Source organism: Helianthus annuus, chromosome 3, assembly GCF_002127325.2.
Source record: "Helianthus annuus cultivar XRQ/B chromosome 3, HanXRQr2.0-SUNRISE, whole genome shotgun sequence".
In the NCBI taxonomy this organism is placed as follows: Eukaryota; Viridiplantae; Streptophyta; class Magnoliopsida; order Asterales; family Asteraceae; genus Helianthus; species Helianthus annuus.
The window spans coordinates 153357770-153385295 of record NC_035435.2 but is presented as its reverse complement, the minus strand read 5'-3'; the positions used below and the strand labels follow the sequence as shown (position 1 = coordinate 153385295).

The window sequence follows — 27526 nt, the reverse complement described above, 5'->3', positions numbered from 1 at the left end:
AGAAAGAAAACACAAAGCCAAAATCAGGCTGATTAGACAACAACCGGTGAACAAAAACCCTACTGTACAAAGTATAATACCTTCTCATCGAGCAGGATGAGGTCCATCTGAAAGGACTGAAGCCATTTGCGAATAATTCGACATTTGAGAGTCCACATATCTTTCGACGGATTCAAATCATCTATGAAACTGAGTGACAAAGATGATGATTCAGCAGCGGATTTCTTCTCGGCTGACATTCTTCGTGTGGAAGCTCTGTAAAAGGAAACCCTAAAATCGCCGAAAGAGAGAAGGGAGAAGAAAGAGAGAAGAATGTAGCCTTTAGTAACAATGGAGACGAAAGAGAGAAGTGAGAAGAAGAAAGAAAGACCGATGATATGATGTGCATTAATTGGGATACATCTCCCCATGCATTTTCAAAATTTACCTCCTAAAAAAATGATTATTTTTGAAATTAAAAAAAAACAGATTAATTAATAACATTAGATTATATATTAAAATCGGAATTATGATGTCATCCAATCCTATGTGGCATATCTAGTTGGTTGACACATCAGCAAAATGAGGTCAGCCTTTAGTCTCCTTTTATAGATTAGTTAGATTTGTAAAGAATAATTGTTTTAATTTAGTATATAAATTACATTTATTTAACCCGTGTAATACACGAGGTTCAAACCTAGTATATAATAAAGTAAATCTATGTGGGACAATTATCGTATTACTATGCATTGAATTGTTTTCCCGCCTTTTTTCTCTAATTTAGTTAATATCCTTTAGGTTTAAATATAATTTATATATTTCCTAACTATAGATAAGTTTTTTTTTATTATTCGTATATTTTCTAGTTGAATTCATTAGATTACTATACAAATTCTTACGGTTATGTTTTTCTTTTTATCCCTACTAAAGAAAATTCAATTCATTCGTGATTTATTTTTATTCTGATTATTATTATATGTGGTTCTATGATCAGGATGTTACACAAATGAAACTATATAAAAGATAATCAGTTTATAGGTTAGCGCTATAATTACGTATGAAAAATGTGTTCCTGCAAATTATCTACCAAACCTCATAAAATACTTATTATTATTATTAGGGATTTTTACATATTTCCCCCCTCCTAAGCTGGCTTATTACATATTTCCTCAAATAAAAAAAACAATTATATATTTCCCCTCTCTAACCCATATATATTACATATTTCCCTTTTTCATTAAAAACTCTTATTAAATGACTATTTTACCCTAATGAACTATTAAATGAATATTTACATATTTCCCATTTCTAATATCATCAATCAATTACATATCTCCCCAATTCATGTAGTATTTTACCAATTCTTCTACTTGCTACTCTTCTCAAACAATACCATAAATCTTTTAAATAATTTCCTTTGCACTGATATAAAAACTTGTGATAATAAACTTAGTTTTCAACAGGGGCGGACCCAAGCCCACTCCAAGGTGGGCGGGCGCACCCCCGGGGAAAAAGAATTAGTGTTAAATTCCGTCGAAAATCCCGTCCGCACCCCTTGGAATTTTTCGACCGCGCCCTTGAAATTTTTCGTCCGCACTCCTTAGGTAAAAAGTGTTATCAATTTATATACTACCTAAATTATATAACTTTTAATACCTAACTAACTAAACTCAAATACCCATACATTTACCCACTTATAATTCCTAACTAGCTAGCCCACTAAGTCTTAGCCCATTAACCAAACCCAACAATATTTCAAACTATAATAAAATAATTAAAGCTCAAAACCTTTAGAAATTCTCTCCCGCTCTCTCCCTCTCTTGTGTCCCTGCACTGCCAACGAACAACATCACCCAGCGACAACAGTCCAGCAGCCGGCGACCACCATAATCAGCCACCATACCACCGTCGTTTGACACCAAATCTAACCGGAATCCGAACACGGGTAAGTTTCTTTGTTATTTTGATGATTTTGGTTGATATTATAGGAGAAAAAAAGGTAATAAAGTTGTTAAATAGGTTTGAAATTTTGTGTGTTTTGACATTGTTTATGGTTGTTAGATTATTTTTAGGGTGATTATGTTGTTTATATATTTTTAGGGTGATTACAACTAACGTTATGATTTCTAGGCTTGAATAGTTGAAAATTAAAATTGAAACATTAGGTTATGGAGCGATGAACTTATGTTATATAGAGAAAGAATTGTTTAAAAAATTAGTTTTAAAGATGTTTTGGATAGATTTCAAAAAAAGAAAACCCGTAGGGCGTCGACGTTTTAATTATGTTTGTAACAAAGTTTACATGTTTTTGATTATTATATAAATTTAGTTTGATGTTCGTTTGTTTTACATGACCCGACCCGACCCGATACGAACCGATTTTTTTACTCATATACCTAGGGGCCTAAAATTTTTAAAAATGTTCCGCACCCCCATAGAAAAATTCTTGGGTCCGCCACTGGTTTTCAACCATTTTCATTCAAATTTTGTCAACGTATGTGAAAACGAACAACAAGAGTGAGGTTATCAGAGAACATTGGGGAGATTTCTGAAAGCAAATCTTCTTTTGACAAAGGAAGCCTGTAATCCTCAACAATAGCATCTCCCAATAATCTTTTGGGCCTCTCTCCCATCCCATTTCTTCTCGTATTTAACCAAAATAAAGTTTCAAAACTTCACTCACAATGCGGTCTGTCATAAAAACAAAATTTTAGATTATGGATTTGAAGTTATAAATCAACTTAGCTTTTTGTAATCATCTTGGTTTTAAAAAGCGAGAAGCGTACAAAAGCGACAAGGTCTAAAACGGAGGTGCGAAGCGCAAAAACGCACCGCTTTTTGTACCCGAGGCATGAAAAATTATATATATTTTTATATATTTCCTTTAGGGTTCTAGCATCATTTACCAAATATTTAGAGATAGGCAAGCTTTATACATATCTAAAAGATTTATGGTATTGTTTGAGAAGAGTAGCAAGTAGAAGAATTGGTAAAATACTACATGAATTGGGGAGTAATTAATTGATGATATTAGAAATGAGAAATATGTAATATTCATTTAATAGTTCATTAGGGTAAAATAGTCATTTAATAAGAGTTTTTAATGAAAAGGGGAAATATGTAATATATATGGGTTAGGCCGGAAATATGTAATTGTTTTTTTTATTTGGGGAAATATGTAATAAACCAGCTTTGGAGGGGGAAATATGTAAAAATCTCTTATTATTATTAATATTATTATTATTATTATTATTATTATTATTATTATTATTATTATTATTATTATTATTATTATTATTATTATTATTATCATTTGCGTCATATGTTATATTTTAGCGAGCCGAAGATTTATTTTCCCTCTTATTTCACTCTCTTTCAGATTCTGTTATTCTATTTTAAAATTCTAATAAAAAAAAATCAATAATATATTATCACAAAAACAAATTTATAATATTTTAATCTTCATAATTAATTATATTTATTTTTTTCAACCCTTGTAATACACCGGCTTCTAACATTGTGATTACATAAATACATAAACTACTTGTTTACCCAAAAACACCTTGTTTTATAATTGGTGACATAAAGTATAAACCGAACAACATTGATATCTCAAAAAAGAATTCCACTTGTTCTAAAAGAAAACACGCTAACCCCTATGGTCAAAGAAAACCAAAACTAATTGGGGTTTTCACAATTTCACCTGTTGTATGTTCGACTAAACAGTAAACACAACCCCATATTGATAATTAATGGGGTCTCATGATGGACTACAAGGGGGCCTGCTAAAATGTACAATGGGCCCTAATTAATCTTTCTTCAATTGGTAACACTGTTGCCTTCAAATCTGTGGGGGCCTTTTCAGTTTTCCCACTCAATACAAAGTAAATCAGCCCATGTCCATAAGCATAACAAAAACCATCAACTTAACACAATAATAATAATAATAATAATAATTAGCTTGATGGGATTATATGAATTACACTAGGCTAATGAAGATCTCCACGAATTCGAACATTTGCTAAAATCGAACACAGGAGAAACATCCAACAAAGTCTCAACGGATAAGACTCCAACAATCTTCAGATTATAGAACCTTCAAATCAAAATCATTCAAACCGGGGAGGGGGGGGGGGGTCATTAGACATACAAATTAATGAGGCATTTTCTAGTCAAGTTAAATGATATAAACATTGATGAGAAGGGAGTAGAACAAGGATGTTGGAGGAACTATTTGTTGTACCTAGGGGAATTAATGAGTACTGTGCACCATTGACGAGAAGGGATTTGAAGGCCCCTACCATTGTTGATATTCAATATTATGATGTACAACATTATACCTAGAAGGGTGATTACACAAAGATGAGAAAATATAAAATCAGGGTACTCTTGGCATTGGTCATAGGGCAGTTACACTTGTCCCTTCGTCAAGCGATAATGTTGAACGTATGGGAATTGCAGGAGACTAGTACAAACTATGTCTTTGTAATTTGTCAAACGATCAAGTGAAATTTCAGGTTGATGTGATTGGTTAAAACCTGAATCCGGAAGTGATTATATATATGTATATGCCACAACTCTTATTTATGTTTGTTTAAACATTTAGAATGAAGCATCAACAACTTCAACAAGTGATCATCACATTTCAAAGTGCACGGATTAGATGTTATCCACTGACTCCTCATAGATTCGACACCCTACTTACCTAATGCTAAGGCCATCGATCACGACATTTGTCACTAGCCATAACCAAATTTAAAGGATATTAGATCCTCCCACGACAGTCGACAAACCCCCGAAACAATCTAACTGCCAAGACCAAACAACTAAAGTGGGACTCATACCCGACCCAATACAATCTAAACATGCACAATCTAAACATACTCAGTAAATCCCACCAATAGCACAGCTAAGGTAGGGTCTGAGGAGTGTAAGACGTAGACAACCTTACCTCTACCCCGTAGGAATAGGAGAGACTGCTTCCAATGAGACCCCTTAGTAGACTAAATATGCACATATGTCTCATAATAAGCCCAATAGAGGCCCAAATGAGAAAATATGTATTACAATTTACAACACTAATGCAAACACCAATACAAAAACCAAACACTATCACCAAACTTGGATTCTGGTCAGCATTCAAAACGTGATTCCCATTGATTTTTTTTTGGTAAAAGTTGACAAGAAAAAGTCAACGTTGGCCTTTTGTTTTAAGAGATATATAACAGTTATCTGTATAAAACCTGTCCAAGAATTACTCACTTGCACCAAAACACTAAAAGCTGATAAAAGCCACATAGCAAGCCAATTTCGGACATAGTATATAAAGCTGAAAGTCAAACTTCAAATTTAGATGCTGTCGAAACCTTGAGATGTAAAAAAGAATAAACACTAAAAAGGACATTGATCACAAACTGAGGCAGATCTCATAACTTGAATTCTTAGATTAGTTAAGCTAGGTAAGTGTTTGGTTATATACGCGAATTTTACCAGATCAAGGGTCGTTTTATGTATCCTGTTGCTGATGCCTTTGCCGCTCCGCCTACTGCAACTGAAGGTGCGCATATACCTAACCCTCGACCCTTGCGCGCTTTGACTTCTGCTGGGAAAGAGATTATTTATCTCTCCAGCGAGGAGTCTGTCGGGTCTTCCAATGGAGAGCTAAGTTCCTGGTCTACCATCTTTGCAGGTGTGTTGCGCGACTTAGGTATCGCTCCTGAAGAGAAGAAGAAGAAACCGAAGAAGAAAAAAGTCATCAACTTGGATACTGATGTTATTAGCAAGAAGGGCAGTAGTAGCCGCGCAACCACTGCAGTTGCTGATAAAGGTACCTTCCGCCTTCGACAAAGTAGCTTAAAGGATTATGTTATTATAAGTGACTCATTTGAGGGTTTGTCGCGCATAGGCGAGAAGAAAACGGGCGCTGCAGGTGCAAAGAGCACTGGGAGCGCGGGTTCTCGCAACCCTGATGTTGGGACCACCCCGTCTTCCGCTGCGCATGAGGAAGGAGATGAAAAAGAAGAGACGGAAGAAGAAGCTGCGGTGAAGCTTATAAGGAAGAGTAACAGGGAGGCTGCGCTTAGGGCCTCCATGTTGTCAAAGCCTGGTGGTGTTCCTTTGATTGGAAAGAGGAGCAACTTGCGCTCTCTTTACAAATTCTCTCCTGGTTAGAGTTGTTTTTACTTGTTCCTTGCACTTTTGATCCTCTTTCTTAACATTTCATTTCTACAAAGGCTGAAAAGAGGACCCCTGAGAAGAAGGGTGTCACTATTACAGAGCCCTCAGAGTCGGCGCTTAAAAGGCCCAAGGTTACTATCAAGCCCCTCAAGACTGCTGAGTCTGAAAAAGAGAAGCTTGGTCGAGTGGAGAAGGAGGTCGAGAGGAAGAAGGCTGCTGATAAGCCTATTACTGGGCCCAAGAAGCCCAAGGTTACTGCTGCGACCCTTCCTGAAAAGGCGCAGGGTTCGGAGGTTGCTCAAGTCGCTGGGCTTGACCAGCCCATCTGTGAGAAAGGGAAAGGCCTGGAGGTGGAAAAACCTGTTGAGCCCTCGTCGACCGAAGCTCCCATTCAAACTGCACAGGTAACTTCTGCTGGGGAGTCCGATCCAGCTGCTAAGGAACAAATTGCTGCTGCCGGTGGAGCAAGTGCTGGTTTTGCTGCTGGCCAGGCTGGCGCGGGGAAACAAGGTGCGATGCCACACTCTCCCATAGGACCTATGGATACCCTGGGAGACATTTATTACAAGTCTTATACGGAGGAGCAACGGGGCGACGCTCCACACCAACCGCCATGGGGTTTGAAACAAAAAGACACTTTCCTGGAATTCGCGCCATGCCGTGAATGGCTCCTTAATTCCATCCCTCCCGTTGAGGTTAACCGACAAAGAGAGCGAACCCATAGCGTGCTGTATCACGCCTATGTTGTTGGTGAAGCCAACACTCGTGCTGCTAACCATCAGATCGTTCGCGAGTGGCGGACCATGGTTAGGAAAAGGGAAGACTGAGAGAAATACCGTGAACAGTTGTTAAAGCATGTCAAGAATTTTGAGAAGTCGAAGGCTGCCTTTGATGAGGAGAAGACAAGGTTTGAAACTGACAAGAAAGCGGAGGAGTGGGGCCGTGAAGGCCTTAAGGGCAAACTCCGTGCTGCAGAAGAACTCCTCTCCAAGGAGCGTGCCGAGTGGAAGGCAATTTGTGCGAAGGATAACGAGCGCATGTATGCGGCTCGTTCTAAAATCACCGAACTTGAGGGTTAAGTTACGGACTTGAAGAAGAAAGTGGGAGATGCGCAAGCTGCTAAGGAGCAGGTTGAGGTATGTTATTATCCTTTTTTGCTTACGTCTAGTTTGTGAAATTATCTAACTCTTTTGCCTCTTGTAGGTTGAGCTTAAGGCACAAATTTCCAGCAAGGATAGAGATCTAGCTGCCAGGACGTGGAAATCGCTGAATTGAAGCGCCGCCTGCAAGAGCATGTTGAGAAAAGTGAGTCCTTGGAGATTGATCTTGAAGCTGAAAGATCAAAAGCCGCTACTGCCAAAGAAGCCAAGCAGAAGGCCGAGGAGGCACGCGCCATTAGTGCTTTCGCCCTTAACGTGGCGCAAAACAACTACTCCGAGGTCCAAGGCATCGTTGATACTCTTGTCGCGGACGCTGAGTGGATGCGTGGCCTGGGAGTATGTCTGGTATGTTCCTTGTCTGTTTTTAATTTTACTTTGCTAAAGTTTGTTTCTGATGACTCGCCTTTATTTTAGATTGCGAACTCGATCTTGAATGCTGGCGAATTGGATGGTGTCGTTGCTGCTCTGATTGATGCCTCGCGCGCGGTAGGTCATCGTGGAGGCTATCTTGAATGTGCTCAGCATGTCGAGGAGGTGTTTGGTCAAGCGTTTGACACTAGTCATTGCTCTGTGACTGATCAGGCTGACGCTGAGTTAGCCTGGGCTAAAAGGGCTTATGACTATTTATCATTACCTGTAATGGATCTAGTCATGGATGCGCTGAAGCATGATGATTGGTGTCAGCGGTTGAAATCTCTTCTTGACCCACCAGAAACTGTCGAACTGTCTGACGAAGAAGAGCCAGCAAGTGATGACGAGGGTGGAAACGATGGTGGCGATGGTAAAGGTGGTGACGATGGGGATGGTGATCGACCCAAATAGTGTCAACAGGCTTTGTGCCTTGTAGCTTTGTTTTTAGATTTCAACTGTAATCTTTTTTGCTAGGTCACGCTTATGTAACACACAATGGTTTGTAATGGTTGCGCTTTTGCGCCTTTTGAATATGATCCGTACGCTTTGCTTTCCCTTTTTGAGTTACAATTGTTGCACTGTTGCTAGAAACTTTGGTCAAGTTAGCGGGAATGAACGTAAGTATGGTTCTCTGTGTGAATGTAATTGCCCGTTCTCGCTATGCTCGGGAAGAACCCTGAAGGCATAATTCAATAGCTTGTGATTTACTGAAGTGTTTTCGTGCTAATCAAAAGTTTAACATGCATTTGTAACTAGAAAATATTGTAGAGTAAGGATTCAATATGTAAAGAGCGTTTGTATTAGCAAATTTGTTAGGCGTGTAGCCCCTGTTTACAGCAGTACTACATTACATATTTTTCTTGCGCACACCATCTGTATACACTCACTTCCGTCTAGTGTGGTGGAATTTTGATTCTTCACGGTGTTAAGTCACCTACACGTTGATTGCTGTTAAGCGTGGTGGCTTTTCCGGTGTTTATTTCCGATAGGTGATGTGGCGAGGCCAGCGATCACCCACTCCTCTGGATCTTCTTGATGTCCTTGCGCATGTTTTCAGGAGGTGATCGAGCTTGCCACTCTTCAGAGCTTTCTCGATTCCTATGCGTAGTTGGATGCAGTCGTTAGTCAAGTGGCCTGTGTCCTTGTGAAATTCACAGAACAGGTTAGGGTCCTGGCCCTTCTTGCTGCACATTGGTAGTGGATCTTTGAGATCCAGCTTCTCTGTGTTGAGGACCTCAAGAGGCGTCTTGGTTAGTGGAGTCCATTTCCTCTCCTGGTGGTCTTCTGTCTGTCTTCGTGTGTCGTGCTCTGTCGATTGTAGCGCGAGCGTCCTCCCAACGCCTGCTTTTGTCCTCACTTGATCTTGAACTCCAATCAGAGTATCTTTTCCTCTTCTCGTGTCTGCTAGAATCGCGCGAGTAATCCCTTGAGTAATGATGGGATGAGTGATGCTCTTTAGTGTCATAGCCAGATTTGGACCCACTCAGGGATTCTTCTGTCTGTGCAACGATCTTTGCTGCGTCCATAAGCTTGTCCCATTCCTTGGGCATCCCATCCTTTCCGGTGATAGTCCTGATGAGGCTATCGCAGCGAATTGCTTTCTTGAAGGCAGTGCGCATAAGCTGTTCGCTCACGCCACCAATCTCCAGACACTCCTTGTTAAAGCGAGTGATGAAATCTTCCAAACATTCATTCTCTCTGCGGCAAATATCCATTACCCCACGGTGGGCGCCAATGAAGAAACACGGAACTAATCTAAGCGTTAATTAGTTTGGTTTATGTTTCTACCATAAGGGTTAATCTTATTTGATTTCTTGAGCTTCTAAATGACTGATTATCCTACAAAACAGAACACCGTCAGCTCGTTAAGAAGGGAATGTGGGGGTTTCCCTCTTAACCAGGCTCCGGCGTGAGAATAAGTAACTATCTCGAGGAGATTAAAGTGAGTAAAAAGTGAGAGTAGAGGGAATAGTCTGTTTTAACCTATGAATGAAGTGTTCTATTTATAGCCAGAGTAGTGTAGAGGATTATAGGCTGATAGGCCTTGGGCCGGAAGACGACAATAGAACGGGTATGCCTTTTGTCTCACTGGTGTCGACCGTTAGTGTGTTCTGGACGCTTCTCGGTGCTGGCGCACCATGAGTGGAGCCACGTGTCACTGTTGTCGGTCTCTGTCATCAGCCAGTTAGTGGAGATCGTGAGGCAGGTGTCTCTGCCCCGTGATTGGTGCCACGTTGGCGTCATTGAGTACTTTTTGTCTCCTGCATGTCAGATGATCGTGGAGCACGATTGAGTAGAGCCTGGAGAATACGGATTGGCTCTTTTCATCTGACACTTGTACCTTTTGTACTCTAAGATGTCTTTACGCCGCGTCCTTGCGCGGCCCATATTTCGCATGGAACTGGCCTGCGCAAGGTATGGGCTCTTTGTAGGTTCCACTTCTAGATGTTAAGTTGTTAGTTTGTCTCATTTGGATCACGCGCGACGTTAGCTAGTGTTGCTTCGCCCGCACGAGGTTGAGATCGGAAGTGTAATTGATTAAGGAGTATGGTCTGTCGCGCGACCTGGAAGAAGGCTTGCGCGGTTTTTGGGACCATACCCCTTCAGTTTGAGATAGAGACAGGTAAAAAGTATATTCGTGATCCAAGTTTTAGTAAGATCCTAGATAGGGTTGAACAATTTTAAACCAGAACCAGAAAAACGAATATTGGTATGGTCATATTACCAAAATATCAAAATGTAAATGATCTCACCAACATAAAGTGATGTAATTGTTAGTATGCTACTTGAGAATTATGACATGATAATAGTCACTCTAACTCAAATTTCTTGTAGCTTGATTACTACGTGTTTTTTTCTCTTTGCTTTGTATGCTTCGCGTTGTAAAACTTATTCGTATTTGATCATAATTCACAACACTATACAGAAACATATATATACAATATTATTGTTAAATATGTATATGATAATATTTAGTTTGTGGTTATAGACTTTTATACTATATATATATATATATATATATTGTAAGGTTCAAATGAGAAGAAATTTTTTGTAAGAAGAAAAAAGAATAAGTTTCAACCAATAATAATGTTTCATTTTACTTCATTTAATATTTGTATTTAATTTTAATGTAAGAGTATATTTGTAAACTTACATAGATCATTAATATGCAGTTTTTCTTTTTAATAGCTAAACATTAAATTTGTAACTTATTTTCAAAATAAATATATATTTTTTCAAAAATAAAAAAATTTAAAGTGTAGGACAAATTAGTAGGTGTGTAGGACAAATTATGAATTGTGTAGGATAAATTTAAATATGTGTAGGATAATTTTTGAAATGTGTAGGATAACTTTTTATGTGTGTAGGCAATGAAAATTAATGTAGAGAATAATAGTCTTTATGAGTAATTAATTAGTTAAAGATTGTAATAAATGAGTTGAAAAATAACTACTTAATACTTTACAATTATACCCTTTATTCTTTTTCTTCTCAATTAAATTTTCTTATCAAATGAACATCCCCCCTATATATATATATATATATATATATATATATATATATATATATATATATATAGTTAGGATCCTGTAAAAAAGACTAAAACTGTGAGAAGGGTAAGAAAGAATCTACACCATTAGATCTTTGATCTAATGGTTGAGATTAATAGGGACCAAATTGTAAAATTTGGTTTATTTTTTGGACTGAATTGTAAATTCTAGGGGCAATAAAGTCTTTATACACATTCAAAAATAGAAACTGTCAATCAAAATCCCTACAATATCTCTCTCTCTCCACAAATTCCACTTTTCGTTTTCATCATGGAGATTGCCGCTGCACTAGCCTGTCAGAATCGTTGACGCTGTGCAAGGAAGGAACCGGCGAGCAAGGAAGGAACCGGCGAGCATCTCGTTTTTGACGCTGTGCTCGTTGACGCTGTCAGAATCGTTGACGCTGTGCTCGTTGACGCTGTCAGAATCGCTGTGCAAGGAAGGAACCGGCGAGCAAGGAAACAATCGTCACTACCTGTCAGAATCGTTGACGCTGTGCAAGGAAGGAACCGGCGAGCATCTCGTTTTTGATCGGTTTGTTTCGGATCAGAGAGATATAGGTGAGTTGTTAATGCGTTTTATGTCCCGGCAATTTAACGTGGGATGGGGTTGTCTTTCGATCTCCACGACGACACGATGTATGGGTTCCATTACAACATATGTTTACCATGTGTATGTGAATGGTGTTTTTTTGTACTGAATGGTGTTATTTTTGTATCGAATGGTGTTATTTTGTACTGAATGGTGTTATATTCTTGTACTGAATGGTGTTATTCTTGTACTGAATGGTGTTATTTTTTACTAAATGGTGTTATTTTTGTACTGAATTGTGTTATTTTTGTACTGAATGGTGTTTTTTCTTACTGATGAATGGTGTTATATTCTTGTACTGAATGGTGTTTTTTTATTTACTGCTGAATGGTGTTATTTTTGTGCTGAATGGTGTTATTTTTGTGCTAAATGGTGTTATATTTTCTGAATGGTGTTATATTTTAAAACACCATGTATGAACATACTCTGAATGGTGTTATATTTATGGACGGTTATAAGTCCTTAAATCCAGGATTTTCTCTCTCCAAATCCTTAAATCAAGGATTACCATATTTAAATTTGTTAATGCATTTACAATCCTACCCTTTTTAATTAATTTTAATCTAATGGTTGAGATTCTTTCCTACCTTTCTCACACTTTTGGTCTTTTTTACAATAACTCCACCCTATATATATATATATATATATATATATATATATATATATATAACTCCACCCTATATATATATATATATATATATATATATATAGGGTGGAGTTATCGTAAAAAAGACCAAAAGTGTGAGAAAGTTAAGAAAGAATCTCAGCCATTAGATCTAAATTAATTGAAAAAAGTATAATTGTAAATGCATTAACAAATTCAAATATGGCAATCCTTGATTTAAGGATTTGGAGAGAGAAAACCCTTGATTTAAGGACTTATAACCGTCCACAATCAGAGCATGTTCATGACATGGTATTTTAAATAAATTCATAGTTCAATTCATGGTGTTTTTACAAAATAATATAACACCATTCAGTAAACAAAATATAACACCATTCAGTACAAAAAATAACACCATTCAGTACAAGATATAACACCATTCAGTAAACAAAAAATAACACCATTCAATAAATAATATAACACCATTCGATAAACAAAAAATAACACCATTCAATAAACAAATATAACATCATTCAGTAAACAAAAAATAACACCATTCAGTAAACAAAATAACACCATTCAGTAAACAAAATAACACTATTCAGAAAAAAATAACACCATTAATGAAAATAAAATAAACACCATTACTGAAAAGAAAAAAACACCATTAATGAAAAGAAAATAACACCATTCAAAAAAAGAAAATAACACCATTCAGAAAAGAAAAAAACACCATTAAGAAAAGAAAAAATAACACCATTCAGTAAAGAAAAAAACACCATTAAGAAAAGAAAAATAACACCATTCAGTACATAAAATAACACCATTCAGTACAAGATATAACACCATTCAGTAAAGAAAATATAACACCTCTGTATCATCTTCTCCACTTCCGGCAAAGAGATTTCCGTCACTGTCTCCGGCGACTAACCGGCGAGATCAGTCCGTTTAAATGTCAACAAGCGTCGCACCACCACTGCCGACCCGACACCCACCACCGCCGCACCACCAGCGTCGCACCACCACCGCCGCACCACCAGCGTCGCACCACCACTGCCGATCCGGCACCCACCAGCGTCGCACCACCACTGTCGATCCGGCACCACTGCAATGTAGAGAGATAGATCGAATTTGAAGAGAGAGAGAGAGAGAGAGAGAGAGAGCTCTGGTCGTGCGATTGGATAGAGAGATCGAAATTGTAGGGATTTTGATTACAGTTACCTATTTTGAATGGATATAAAGACTTTATTACCCCTATAATTTTCAATTCACTCCAAAAAAATAAAACAAATTTTACAATTTGGTCCCTATTAATCTAAACCATTAGATCAAAGATCTAATGGTGTAGATTCTTTCTTATCCTTCTCACACTTTTGGTCTTTTTTACAGGAACCTTTACCTATATATATATATATATATTCGAATGTTTATATAAAGAATTGGTTCATCTATGCTAATGAAACTAATCATACTTTATGTATGAATAACATTTTGTACAACTGAACAAACAAGTAAAAAGAGGCATGAAACAAGAGAAATGGGAGTGTACATTATTTATACAATCACATATTTGTCAAAATTTAAATGCATATTACATGAGCTTTTGGAAATAAGCAAGAGCATATATATAGTTGATTATCCTTTCGACTTCAAGGTGTTAACAGGAGTTTGTTTCCAATATATGTGACCTCCATTCATTTGTCTTGTTCCTTTTGGATTAAAAACCGCACCCCTTGCGTTTTTTTGTGAAGCGACGGGCCATTGTCCACAACTGATAGCCATGTCCTTCAAGTTTTGAACCCCTTCAAGCGTTTCGATTATCTCAGTCATCTTTGGCCTGTCTTTGGGGTTCAAACTCACACAATTTAGAGCCAAAAGCGCCATCTCCTTGGTTCCCCTGACCGAATATTGACCTGCCAGTTTCGGGTCAATGATGCAACGCAGTCTTCGGGTGCTAGTCAAGTATGGTTTTACCCAGTCCACGAGATACTGTTCATTCTTGGGTCTTGATTTATCCATTGCCCTTTTGCCGGTTAGCAGTTCCAGCAACACTACTCCAAAACTATAAATGTCACTCTTCGTGGTCAAGTGACCTACGATCATACATGCATTAGTAAAATCATTAGCGACAATCAAACGTAATAAATAAATATCGAATGACCCTATACATGGTTATATATTGTGTGTGCTTGTATATACTCGGAGAAATACCGGTGTTGACATATTCAGGAGCTGCATAACCATAAGTACCCATAACTCTAGTGGTCACATGAGTGTTTGATCCTTCGGGACCCATTGTGGCTAGCCCAAAGTCTGATAACTTTGCATTAAAATCCTGCAAGTATAAAAAAAAGTAATTCAACGACGCTATGGTTTTGTCTTGTCTTGTCTTGTCTTGTAATAAACGTTTATAAAGAAAATATACATACCGAGTCAAGTAGAATATTAGAAGTCTTGAAATCGCGATAAATGACCGGCTTATCAGCATTATGCAAAAACGCAAGCCCTTTGGCTGCACCTATCGCGATCTTAACTCTATTTCCCCATGGTAGGCAAACCGAGATCCCTATATAACAACCGGGCATGCTTAGCTTACAACATTATTAATTATTATGTAAAACTCTACTAAATACATAAACTTACGCTTAAACAAATGATTTTCCAAGCTACCACGAGTCATGAACTCGTATACTAGCAACCTTTCTTCTTCTTCACAACAATATCCAATCAGTTTCACTAAGTTTGCATGCCTAAGTTGCCCAAGAAATATCACTTCAGCCTGCAAAGATTTTCAATAACAAACAACAATAATACAACATAATGTCAAGTCGCATATATATATATTTATTTAAACTTACAAGCCATTCACGATGTCCTTGCAATCCTTCAATGTCAAGAAGCTTAACCGCAACGGCTTGAGCCTTCAATCCGGACCTCATGTTCTCATCCACATAACCCTTGTGAACCGTACCAAACCCACCTTCCCCTAGCAAAAAATCACCCGAGAAATTCTGAGTTATGCCTCGTAACTCGCTGAGTTTGAAGTCGAACAAGTCTGGACCAAAAGTTTGAGCTATGTCTTCATGTATACGTATAGAAGAAGAGCGGCTAAGGTCCGAGAAAGATATGCGCCTAAAAGATGGCGATTGACCGACACTCTTTGAAAAATCAGATTGGCCAACACTCTTTGAAAAATCAGACCTTGAAGTCCTACACCTACTGAAGTTGTCGAAGACCGTATGATCTTCAACCGAACAACAGTTTGCGATAAAGGGTTGCCAAGATTTTGAAGATCTTGATGAGTCTTTCATGATGAGTGATATGTTGAATGGAGAGTGAGTTGAAGGAGTATAAGTAGCCATGGGGAACTTTTGGTTTCTTTTTGTGTACCAACTCCCCAACCACTATGCCAATTTTGGGTGTTTTGTTACAAAGCTTTAGAAATGGGGTACTTGATATTTGACATTAGGTGACCATAACTAATGTGTGCATATTGTACTATTCCATTGTGACATATTAAAGAAGATTAAAATGTTAAATGGTTCAAGTTTGCTAAAACAGTTGGGATTTGTTGAGGATGACATAAGTTTTTTGTCTTTTTATATGTAAATTTGAATTATTCCAGTGTCATTATTGTGACTCGAAACTTATACTTTACATGGGTTATTTAAAAGTTTAGTTAGAAGTATCATTGATATAACATGTTAATGGTTATATATAAGTTTAGTTAATATATAAACGTTAAAAGTTGAGTTTAAATGGTTATTTAAAACTTAAAATATAAACGTGTTATTGTGTTATAAGTTGAAGTAATATAGGATATATTGATATGTATACAACATTCTATCTTGTTTTAGTAAAAAGATTTATTATTGTTATTATTATTATTACTACAAACATATATAACACAATAATTATTTATAAAGTTTCATCAAATAGATGGAAATACTTTTGTGAATCAAACATATATGGGCCAATTAGAAATATAATATTGAGAAAAGGTGTGTAGGAGTGGTTTGAAACTTTGAATGGATTGGATCATAATGCTACAATGGATTAGGGAATCTTAATCCATTCCTGCTCCACTTCCAACCTAAAAATCTTGAATCCCATTTCCTTTCTAAATTTATGACCATATATTTAATCAGTAATATCTTCTACTCATAGTACAATGGAAACTAAGATAAACTATTGAAATAAAAATTTATTAAAAACAAATTAAAATATTTATTTTTGTACAACGAAAAATGAAAATCATCAATTGTATTTGGAGCGAAGTAAATTTTTGTAAGAACGGATACTAATTATATAAAATAGTTTTTTTTTTTTTAAACAGTAACAATCTTCATTTTAAGTTTCTTTTCATTCTTAAATCTTCATTCTTTCATACCTGGAACTACATTCATCATCGGTTATCAAAACACCATTTACTCATTACATATTAGGTTTGTGGGTTTCTCTGAGCGTGCCAGATATGTACGTTTATGATCTCATATATAGGATTGAAGAAACACCGGTTCGAATGACCGGAATCAGACAAACCAGGGGTTTAGTTCTGCATAAAGGGTGAGTCATCTCGTTTGATTCGGGGTTTGGCTAAGCTTCTTCTCCGAACAATATCTGCAAAACGAACAGCCGTTAGACTCGTCACGGGGAGAATGAGGGTTCTCTCCGTGACCACCCTCCGGCGTGAGAATAAGTACAGATCTCAATGAAGAAGAAGAAGAAGTAACCGTGAAAGTGAAGTGAGAGTAACTTATAATAAGAAATGATACCTGACTTGTCTTATTTATAACCGGATTTGGGCGGGAAAGTTTGTTGACGGAAGAGATAACGGAAAGCATTTTCCGTAAGCGGTTACTCCTTTGCCGTTATTCTTCATCTTGACGTTCATGCACACAGATTATGAGTGAGATCAAAGGCTAGGGAGGTGCCACGTGGAAAGTGAATGTGGGTGGATCCTTCTCCAAGTTAGTGCAATCATTGTGACCTTAATGAGCGTTCCGGATGATGCCACGTTATCGTTCGGTTATAACTGAATGGTTGTGCATGATGGGGTCTTCTAGAAGGTTTACAGCTGTAATCCTCTATGCCTCTGCCTCATGTTAATTCTGTTGTAACAGAAATGTCTTTTCTGTTTAAGTCTGGGTTGCAATTGCGCGAAGATGCTTTAGCATTAAACATCACATGGGTTTGCGCAAGGATGTGTTATTAGTTCTTATCTCGGCGCGCGGATGTTGAGGACCGCTTTTTAAGTTTTCTTCTTTTAGAACCGATGCGCAGCCGCGCAAGGTTCTCTTAAGAAGGGCTTATTGAGGTGAAGTTGTGGTTTGGTCCAATGTACAAGCACAAGGTTTTTGGGACCATACCCCTTCAAGGACATAGATCATGTGGGAACTTTAAAGTTACTTGAGAACCGATAGACTTACTATCGACCAAGCAAATAAAAAAGGAGTTTTTATTACTCTTTGAAAAACTAAGAGTAAACTGCTAAAATCGTCCCTGTGGTTTGACTCAAATTGCTAGATCAGTCCAAAATCAACTTTTTTTGCTAAAGCAGTCCCTGAGCCTAGTTTCTGTTGCTATTTCAGTCCAATAAATTAACACCGTTAGAACCTCCGTTAATTAATGGGTAAAACTGCTAAATTCGTCCTTGAGGTTTGATTCAAGTTGCTAGATCAGTCCAAAGTCAAGTTTTTTGAATTTGTTACTTATAAACTTATTTAGGTATATAATTTTTCTAGACTTGCATTAATTTTTTGAATTTGTTAATTATAAACTTATTTAGATTATAAACTTATTTAGGTATATAAATCATTAATATCGCAAGAGAAAAAATCCTTTTGTTAGTTATTTTGAAAAATTATTTGTTAGTTATTTTGATTATTATTATTATTATTATTATCATTAAATGTTTACTAATTACATACTTAAGTATTTAAATAAGATAATACTTAATTTAATTTAAATAAAATTAGTTTTAAAAATATAAATGTAGCTTTTTTGAAGAGCGTAATTTAACCGGCCCAGCCTTATATACTGATTTTATTTTGATGTTGTTGTTGTTGTTACCATGTAAATATTTAGTATTTATTTAAGGATTTAAATAAGACAACAGTTAATTTAAACAATATTTAGTTATGAAAAATACAAACATTATATGTAAATTTAAATATTAAGAAATTAACATAATTTTTATTTGTTTTTATTTAAATCGTAATATTTAATGTTTAATATTTATCAGTTATTTTAATTTAATATTTGTATTATAAAGTTCTTTTATTCATTTTTTCTACTTAATTAAGTGGTTTCTTATTTAATAATACTTATCATTCAGGTGAGGTCGGACAACATGTCGTGCCAGAACAAGTCTCATAAAAAGGATTATTTTGGTTTGAGTCAAAACGGGTTCGGGTCAAACCAGTGTTTAAGACAGGTCAAATAAAATTGCGCTCTCTAAAAGTGCTACATTATGTTTATATTTTTATAACTAAACACAAATTTAAATTATATATTTAGAGTAGACTTGTAATTTATCTTAAATTTTAAGACATTTATGAAAAATATATAATGCATTTGGTACAAATATTGATGCATTAAGAACCTGTCGTTTACCATTTTTTTCTCTTGTGATATTAATGATTTATTCAACGAACATAAATATAACTGGACCCGCCTTAAATAAGTTTATAATCTTGTGATTTTAATGATTTATATACTTAAATAAGTTTATAATCTACATAAGTTTATAATTAACAAATTCAAAAAATTAATGCAAGTCTAGAAAAATTATATACCTAAATAAGTTTATAATCTACATAAGTTTATAATTAACAAATTCAAAGAATTAATGCAAGTCTAGAAAAATTATATACCTAAATAAGTTTATAATTAACAAATTCAAAAAACTTGATTTTGGACTGGTCTAGCAACTTGAATCAAACCTCAGGGACGAATTTAGCAGTTTTACCCATTCATTAACGGAGGTTCTAACGGTGTTAATTTATTGGACTGAAATAGCAACAGAAACTAGGCTCAAGGACTGTTTTAGCAAAAAAAATTGATTTTGGACTGATCTAGCAATTTGAGTCAAACCTCAGGGATGATTTTAGCAGTTTACTCAAAAACTAAAAAAAATTCAAATCTCGAATACTTTTATACATATAAGTAAAAATTATAAAGTTTAAAAAAAGAGTCACATAATTGAAATCGTTTGTTAAAAACTAGATTCTTATTTCACAAGAAGGCAAATTCAAAATCATTTTTATATGCATTTATCAACACCTTTGTTGCACATGTTCAATAACATAATAATACAAAGGAACAAAATAGGCAAACTCATCATGACTTTTATCATGTATTCGTTGTCCAAATAATATCTCCAAATCCATATCATATCATGAATTTGTTATCAACATAATATCATCGTCAATTCTCTTATTTTTATAGACAATAAACGATCATGTTTTTTTATTAGCAAGCATGTTTATGCACACTGAGGATTTAATTTGTTTAGAGTTTAAAACAAATTTTAAAATTAAATCAAGAGACACTAGTTAATATTTCAAATGACCAAAACCGTCAAGTATAGTATACTTCAACATAAACTAGGTTTTTTTAGAACCATTGGCGAAGCCACGCCCCCCCCCCCCCACAAATTTTTCCGAAACCGTGGGGGGGGGAGGGGGCGGCAACGTATATACCTATACAAAAGTACTATTCATAACACTACGCATCGATAAGTTCGGGGGGCGGGCGCCCCCTCGGGGGTAGCCTAAGCTGCACCATCTAATCTACTCCTAAATCTATTTCATAGTCCACAGCACGGCTCAAACTCTCGACATCTTGGAGATATGGCATCATTTAACATACAAAATATAATGAAGCTAAACGCCCTTTGATCAATAAACTAAACAAATCACATAAGATTATTATCCTAGCCTAATTAAAGCTAAATTAAATTGTAGCATATTAATAAACTAAGTTGGTGCCAAAATTATACGAGAAAAAGTGTATATAACTATCCTGAGATATTGGTTCAGTAAGATCTGTTTTTTCTAGTGGAGACGTAAGTTTGATTTCCGCTAGGACCATTTTCGAGGGATATCTAGGTGAAGGGATGAATATGAGCTTTAATCCCGGGTTCGAACCTGACGAGAGGCAAGGGTTTACGGATTCCATCTGTTTCTGCGCATCAAAGGACACGGTCTCAAGACGGTAAAGAATCCACCTTAGACATAGCCTAGAGTTGAATGAGTTTACTATTTTTTTTTTTCGTTTTACACTTTTACATATAAATGTAAATGTTGGGAGCCTTTATCTTGACTTTATTTGTAAAATTCTAAAAAGACAAATCGAAATCCTGTGGCTGAAACAAAGCCGCGCTCACTACACGTTCCTGTTTACTGCCCTAGCGATCTTCTATCATCATCAGTTCACCATTTTTCTACAATCTGTTAATGGTAATGTTCACTTTATAAGTTTATAATTTCATGAATTTGTACTAAGCCTGATTGCATTTCTTCCGCCCAATTAGGTATCTAGATGGTTCGATGTGAACGAAAGTCTGATTTTTTTGTTTTTCTGGGTGCTTTATTAGTTGACGAGATTTGTTTTCTATTTGGTTGAATTTTGGTGTAATTAGGAGGTCTGATTTTTTTCATTATATAGCAAGTAAAGATAAAGATGAGTAAGTGATGGGCATATATATATATATATATATGATGACATGACAATGTTAAACCATTAACCAGTTGTAGTTTCAGGTACTGATGATTATTAAAGGGTTGTTCAGGAGATATGAGCGATGGAACCCGGTGCATCCTACATCTGGAGCCTTTTGGGGCATGGGGATAGGCTTCGGTTGTGGAATCGGCTGGGGACCTGGGTTCGGGCCGGAAGTTATCGGTTATGTTGGTGCGGGTTGTGGTGTTGGGTTTAGTGTCGGAATTACTCTTGCTGGTTTCGGCGTTGGGCTCCCTGCGAATCGCCTCCTTAAAGTTCCTTTTAGTGGTACGGTTCTATCTTTTGTTTTCATTGTTTATAAGTGGCGGTTTCAATCCGTTTACTTATGATTTGGGTTGTGTTTTGTCCTTAACGGGTCAAAGGGGTATAAGCGAAAAGTTTAGATACATAGCAAGGAGGGCAAACAAGTTGAAAGAGTGTATTTATATATACAGTATTATAAATCCCTATATCCAAAAAGTGAAAAGCTAGACTGTTGCGTAGTTACAATTAGGGCTGCAAACGAACCGAACGAAATCGGACAAGGCCGTATTCATGTTCGTTTGTTAAGAAGTATATGTTCATGAACACTTACCGAATGAGATTTTATGTTTGTGTTCGTTTGTTAAGGAAATGAAATTGTTCGTGTTCGTTTGTTAATTTTAGGCAACGAACGAAACAAATGTTGATGAACACAAACTAATGTTCATGAACACAAATGGAAGCAAACGAACACAAACAATCGTCCATGAACAAAATAGATAATACACTAAACTTATTAAATATTTTATTTGTTGGAATTTTGAAGTATATAAATAAAATACAAAAACTAAAAACATTAATGAACTATCGAACATAAATGAACACGTTACCGAACGTTCATGAACATAAATGAACAAATGCGGCCTTTGTTCATGTTCGGTTATTTAACTAAACGAAAGAAATTTCTTGTTCGTGTTCGTTTGTTTAATAAACGAACGAACACAAACGTACTTTCCGTCGAACGGTTCACAAACCATTCGCTGAACGTTCGTTTGCAGCCCTAGTTACAATGCTTAAAGCATTCTAAATCATCTTGCTCAAAAAGTTAGATTATTACTGAAATAATAAAATCTTTGTAATAATATCTGATATTCGACACATAATAGTTTGTAAATGTTTAAACTCTTTTTCGGAGAATAGAGTGTAGTGCCAATCCGATCTGTTCATTTGTCGTCTCTATCTTGATGTGTTGGTTTGCTGTTCGTTTTGGAGACGGGGGTCTCTTCTGGAAGCAGCCTCTCTATCCCCAGGGATAGAGGCAAGGTCTGTCTACATCCCACCCTCCCTATACCCTATGAGTAGCATCGCTATTTGTGGGATTTACTGGGTATGGTGGTTGTTGTTGTTATCTTGCTCGTTAAAAAGTTCAATAACACCGACATGCTCTTTACACTTTACAGCTTTAATGGCAACAAGAAGTGGTGCGGTGGACTTTGCTCGTGCTAGCGGTCTACTTGGCACAGACGGTATTAACGATGGAATAAACGCAACTGGCATTCAAAGATGGGTGTCAACTTTCAACCATGAACAAACCGTAGACAAAAGAGTACATTTTTCGGGCATGAACAGATTAATGTCTTCTCAGGCAAAGATGGTTTTAAATTGTTTTGATGAACTCAAAAGTCGCGTTAAACGTCCTCGTTGAGATATGAAACACACATATCAGTCCTCTTGCAGGCTTAAGGATACCACTGAGGTTGATGATCTTAGTAACCTTGACCAGATGATGCTGAAAGATGAATGTGAGATACACTAGAAAGATCATATGTTTTTTTTTTTTTTTTTTTTTTAGAGAAATTATAGGAGAGTTATTTCAAGTTAGAACATCTTGTGTCGCTCTAGCTTACAAGTATTGAGTTATTGGTCTTTCTTGATGTCAAAAATAAAATTGTCAAATAATAACAATCTTACCTTTGAAGGATGTAACCTGTAGTATGTTGTGCTTTTAAAGGTTGTTCATAGTCTAGTTCGGTTAGTTTTGATGAAAATTATGCACCAAACCGCTAACCACAAACGGCGAATTAAACTGGCTAGGTTGGGTGGGTGGGTTGGATTCGCCGATTTGTTGGTCCAAATCAGTTTTTAAATAAACTAGGATTTTTCCCACCCGCGCTCCGCGGCGGGGTTAATCAGTATTTGAATATCACTATTAAGATCAAATCATCACGGCAACAACTGTTGCGCCGTCAATACAAAGGCATCTACTGCCACGATCATCAAACAGTTTCACCGTCGCCATTAATACAACTTGTACATCAACCTAAAAAAAGGAAAAATGAAAACAACAAAACCAATTTGACTCAGATCTAAAAGGGTCATCATTGTCGTCACAAAACAAAGGCTCAGAATCACATATCGTCATCGCCGTGAACAACAAACCATGGGTCACACGGAATTGCCTTGTCATGTAGCAAGCCACCATCATCACCCCAGGACATTGTTCTCCAGCCTTCGTAATTATATAAAACCATTATAATACACAAGAATGCATAAGTTTCAGTTGCTTCAGCACAACAGTGCCTTAAATTTGACATGAAACAATGCAAGGTTGCTAAAATCTACTATAAAAGTTAATATTTCTCAAGATTAAATTCAAAATCCTAACATTATACCTCCAAAGCCATCTCAATATCAACTTTACTTCTGGCAGGATCCTCAACATTTATAGGAAGCACAGTTGTAACCTTGTTTACACGGTGAATCTTCGTCGCTACTTGAATTTAACCTACAAATATTCCACCAAATATTCACTATCAAATACCCAAATCTCACAATCCAATATCCAAAACAAAAGGCCGGTTCAAAGAAAAGATAAATCATAAGTATGTTTTAATTCTTGTAACATTTGACAATGAATTAACTTATTCTAGTAAAAAATTATAATATCAACATAGCAAAAATAATGGAACTTGAAAAGTATCACAAAAGGCTTTGAAAAAAAGATATATAAAATTTGATCCTTGCTTGTTGGGTACTCTTGTTACCTTTTGTATATATCGTAATTTTATTTTCTTCATTGGAGTGTTCACTTACAAGGTTTGCAATGCTGTGAGATCAGCTAATCCAGATTAATTCCTCCCTTCAATCCAATGGCAGACAAGTTCCTGATTTAGGAGTAACTACAAAAAGATTGTTACAAGTAAATAGTTTTTAAAAATGTTTACCTCACTGTTCCAGATGTTTTACCAGTATTTAAACGTGCATAATGGTTTAATGATTTAAATTCAATACTTTCGACATAGATGTCACCTGGCAGAAGTCGTAGTTCTATGGCTGGTATAAAAGGCGTTCCACAGCCTATATATATAAGACAAACGTGTATCTAATCTGATGACAAGACATGTATAATCTCAGAATGCAACTGTATCCCAGTAATCATGTCCAAGATAGACATCAAATTATAGCATCTACAACATCTACAAATTAACAAAAAAAAAGCCATGATAATCTCAGACTTTACAAACATTTGAGCTAATCTACAAACCTTAACTCAAAACAACCAAATCACCAAACAGAGTACCTACAACTCAACAAAAACCATAACATGCGTATCAAACATCAAGCTCAAATGGAATTTACCTGCTGAGAGGCGCCTTTAATAGTCTCAAGAGAAACCATAACAACTCCTTCAATGTCAACAAATGACTCCTTATTTCAGCAATCTCAGAAAACATAACATACAAAAAAACGAAATCATCAACACCAATCGACTCAGATCTGAAAAGATCATCATCGTCGTTGAACCCGCACGGTGGCGCTACGGTTGCAACCGGAGTTGCCATACCAAGTAGCAAGCCACCATCATCGTTGGGTAGGAGAAAAGCCGAAAACCTCTCCACCTTTTTTCATGTTCTTGTTCTTGATCTTTGAGTATTCATAACATGCAAAGATTCCACCTTTACAACTTTTTGATCACCAGATTTCATATTCCATAACAAACCCAATAATCAAGCTCCACCCACCAGAAATTCATACAGACCTAGGGTTTTACATCTGAAACTCTTTAGACTCTATAGATCCAAAGCTTTCACAGACAGATGAAAGAAGTCGGGCAATGTACCAAAAGCACATAAAAATGAAGATAAACAAAGAATACCTTGGAGAAATCTGAAGGCCGACGCCGCCAGAAACGGACTCAAACCGGCCGCGGACAACGGGCCTCCCCGAAACAACCGCCGCCAGAAACAGCGTCAAATAGCCACCAGCAACAACCGGCGTCATCGGAATAGCCGCTGCCCGCCAGAAACGGCCTTAAATGGCCGCCGACAACGACGACCCTCCACGCAACAGGTGCTTAGCCGAGGAAACCAAAGACGGGGAGGGAAAGATCCAACTCGGAATAGCCGATCGGATGAGATGGTCTTCACCAGCGCGGCGGTGGTCCTCCGTCATCACAGTTAACCGCTCCACCATCATCAATCCATACCTCTCTCTCTCTCTCATCCCCTTATATTTAGCTTAACCCACAAAAACAGATGTCAAACCTTTTTTACAACGTGGCGGGCAGAGGGTAGGAGAAAGGCAAGGCAGGTAGGTGAATCACCAACCTGCGACTGTTCATTCTGTTTTGCTATTATCATATATGAATTGACTGTACTAAAATTATACAACGATAGAGTATATTAAAAGGTTTAACAAGCAGTTAGTACGGTCAGTTCTAAACTGCGTGTTGAATCGTTAAACTGTCATAAATGAATCAGTTCTAAACTGCGTGTTGAATCGTTAAACTGTCATAAATGAATCGAAAACTTTTCAGATCGACCGATTTGTTTTAGTTTGATTTTATCAGATTCAACTTTCAGCGATTTATAAACATCCCTGCCACTAAATGAGGATTATATTCTTTAGCCTTTACAAGACTTGAACATTATACTTCTGTTTTCCTTTATATTTTAGAATTGAGTAAACTGCCATTTTGGTCCCTGTGGTTTGGGCATTTTTGTCATTTTAGTCCAAATCTCAAACTTTTAAATCTGGGTCCCTGTGGTTTAACTTTTGTTGCTATTTTAGTCCAAAATTCAAAAACTCCCATTTTTTACTGTTCCAACATGCCTATTTTGTTTTTTTGTTCAGGGACATTTTGGTCTTTTTGATTTTATTATAACATATTAAATACCTACCCTCATCATCGTCAGATATATCTTCCCCAAAATGGTCCATCTGTGTTCATCTGCCCCTGAAGTTCATCTTCTCCAAAAGTTCATCTTCCCCATAAGTTCATCTCCTCCAAAAACCCAAACCAGTTCTCTGTGTTCATCTGCCCTAGCGATGCATTCAAGAAATAGATGCCGAAATAAACAAGGATCAACGAAGGAGGAACCCTAAAAGGAACCGGTTGTTTGTAGAGACTCCAGAATCGTTATCATGTACCCATACCCTACACTCTGCTTCAAAACATTACCATCTTCCTCCAACAAACCACACAATAACCATCGCGACCACAAACCCACCACCTCCTCTGCCACCATATGATTGTTTAATCTTGCGGTAAAGGAAACAAGTTCAGTTGTTTCATCATCGTGCTCCTTCACAATCACTATCTCCGATTCCACCGCTCCGCCGCCGACGTGCTCCTTCACAATCACTATCTCCGATTCCTTTTCGATTCGCCGCCAATCACTTTCTACACACCGATTAACTGGCGATCACATCGTTTGGTACTTCGTCCTCTTTGTTGTTTCGTTATGGTTGATTTTTGTTACTTGATCTGCTTGTTTCAGCATTAATTTGTGTTTGAATTGTTGATTTGTTGTCGTACGGTTGTATGATTGTATTGTTTAATTGTGGTTTTGTGAAATTGTGAATCTGAATGTTTAGGTTTTGATTGGTGAATGAGCGGTTCTTGTAGCTGATTTATGTGGTTCATGAACACGGTGGCTTTGATGGGTTGGGTGGCTTTGATGGGTTGTGTGGTTCATGAACACAGAGAACTTCAGGGGCAGATGAACACAGATGGACAAACATTCAATTTAATATATAACATCTGTGCTTTTATATGGGTTCTGCAGATGATTTAAGATTTTGAAGAGAGAGAGAAGAGAGAGGGGACAGTGGTGTTTAGAGAGAGAGAGTTTGAGGAAAGGACAAAATAGCATTTTTTATATAATGACCATTTTGCCCCTTCAGAAAAGGACAAAATAGCAAGGTTTTTTTTGATAAATCTGACCTGATTTGAGTTTTGAACCAAAATGGCAACAAAAATAAAACCACAGGGACCCAGATTTAAAAAGTTTAAGATTTGGACTAAAATGACAAAAATGTCCAAACCACAGGGACCAAAATGGCAG

The 27526-nt window shown here is 36.7% G+C and overlaps 2 protein-coding genes and 1 long non-coding RNA gene across 6 annotated transcripts; 1 reads left to right on the top strand and 2 right to left on the bottom strand.

Moving 5' to 3' along the window:
* Nucleotides 1-13979: 13979 nt before the first annotated feature.
* On the bottom strand, nt 13980-15850 carry LOC110930128 (probable serine/threonine-protein kinase PBL15). The gene is made up of 5 exons (XM_022173355.2): nt 15332-15850; nt 15117-15252; nt 14903-15039; nt 14685-14808; nt 13980-14566 (listed from the first exon to the last, which is right to left on the bottom strand). The coding sequence occupies exons 1-5, from the start codon at nt 15833-15835 to the stop codon at nt 14109-14111; spliced, it is 1359 nt and encodes a 452-aa protein (XP_022029047.1). The 5' UTR covers nt 15836-15850; the 3' UTR covers nt 13980-14108.
* Nucleotides 15851-20790: 4940 nt separating this feature from the next.
* On the top strand, nt 20791-23165 carry LOC110930129 (cadmium-induced protein AS8). Of its 4 annotated transcripts, none has more exons than XM_022173356.2 (3): nt 20791-20935; nt 21239-21485; nt 22640-23165. In XM_022173356.2, exons 1-3 carry the CDS (start codon nt 20933-20935, stop codon nt 22882-22884), a joined length of 495 nt encoding a protein of 164 aa, XP_022029048.1. In that variant the 5' UTR covers nt 20791-20932; the 3' UTR covers nt 22885-23165. The 4 variants fall into 4 exon arrangements, with proteins under 4 accessions (XP_022029048.1, XP_022029049.1, XP_022029050.1 ...); XM_022173357.2 differs by having other exon boundaries at nt 20842-20935; nt 21227-21485; XM_022173358.2 differs by lacking the exon at nt 20791-20935 and adding an exon at nt 20947-21009.
* LOC110930131 lies at nt 23031-26055 on the bottom strand. The gene is made up of 5 exons (XR_002587651.2): nt 25336-26055; nt 24819-25218; nt 24273-24655; nt 23852-23964; nt 23031-23688 (listed from the first exon to the last, which is right to left on the bottom strand). It is a non-coding gene; the product is annotated as an uncharacterized LOC110930131 (long non-coding RNA).
* Between the last annotated feature and the right edge of the window lie 1471 nt (nt 26056-27526).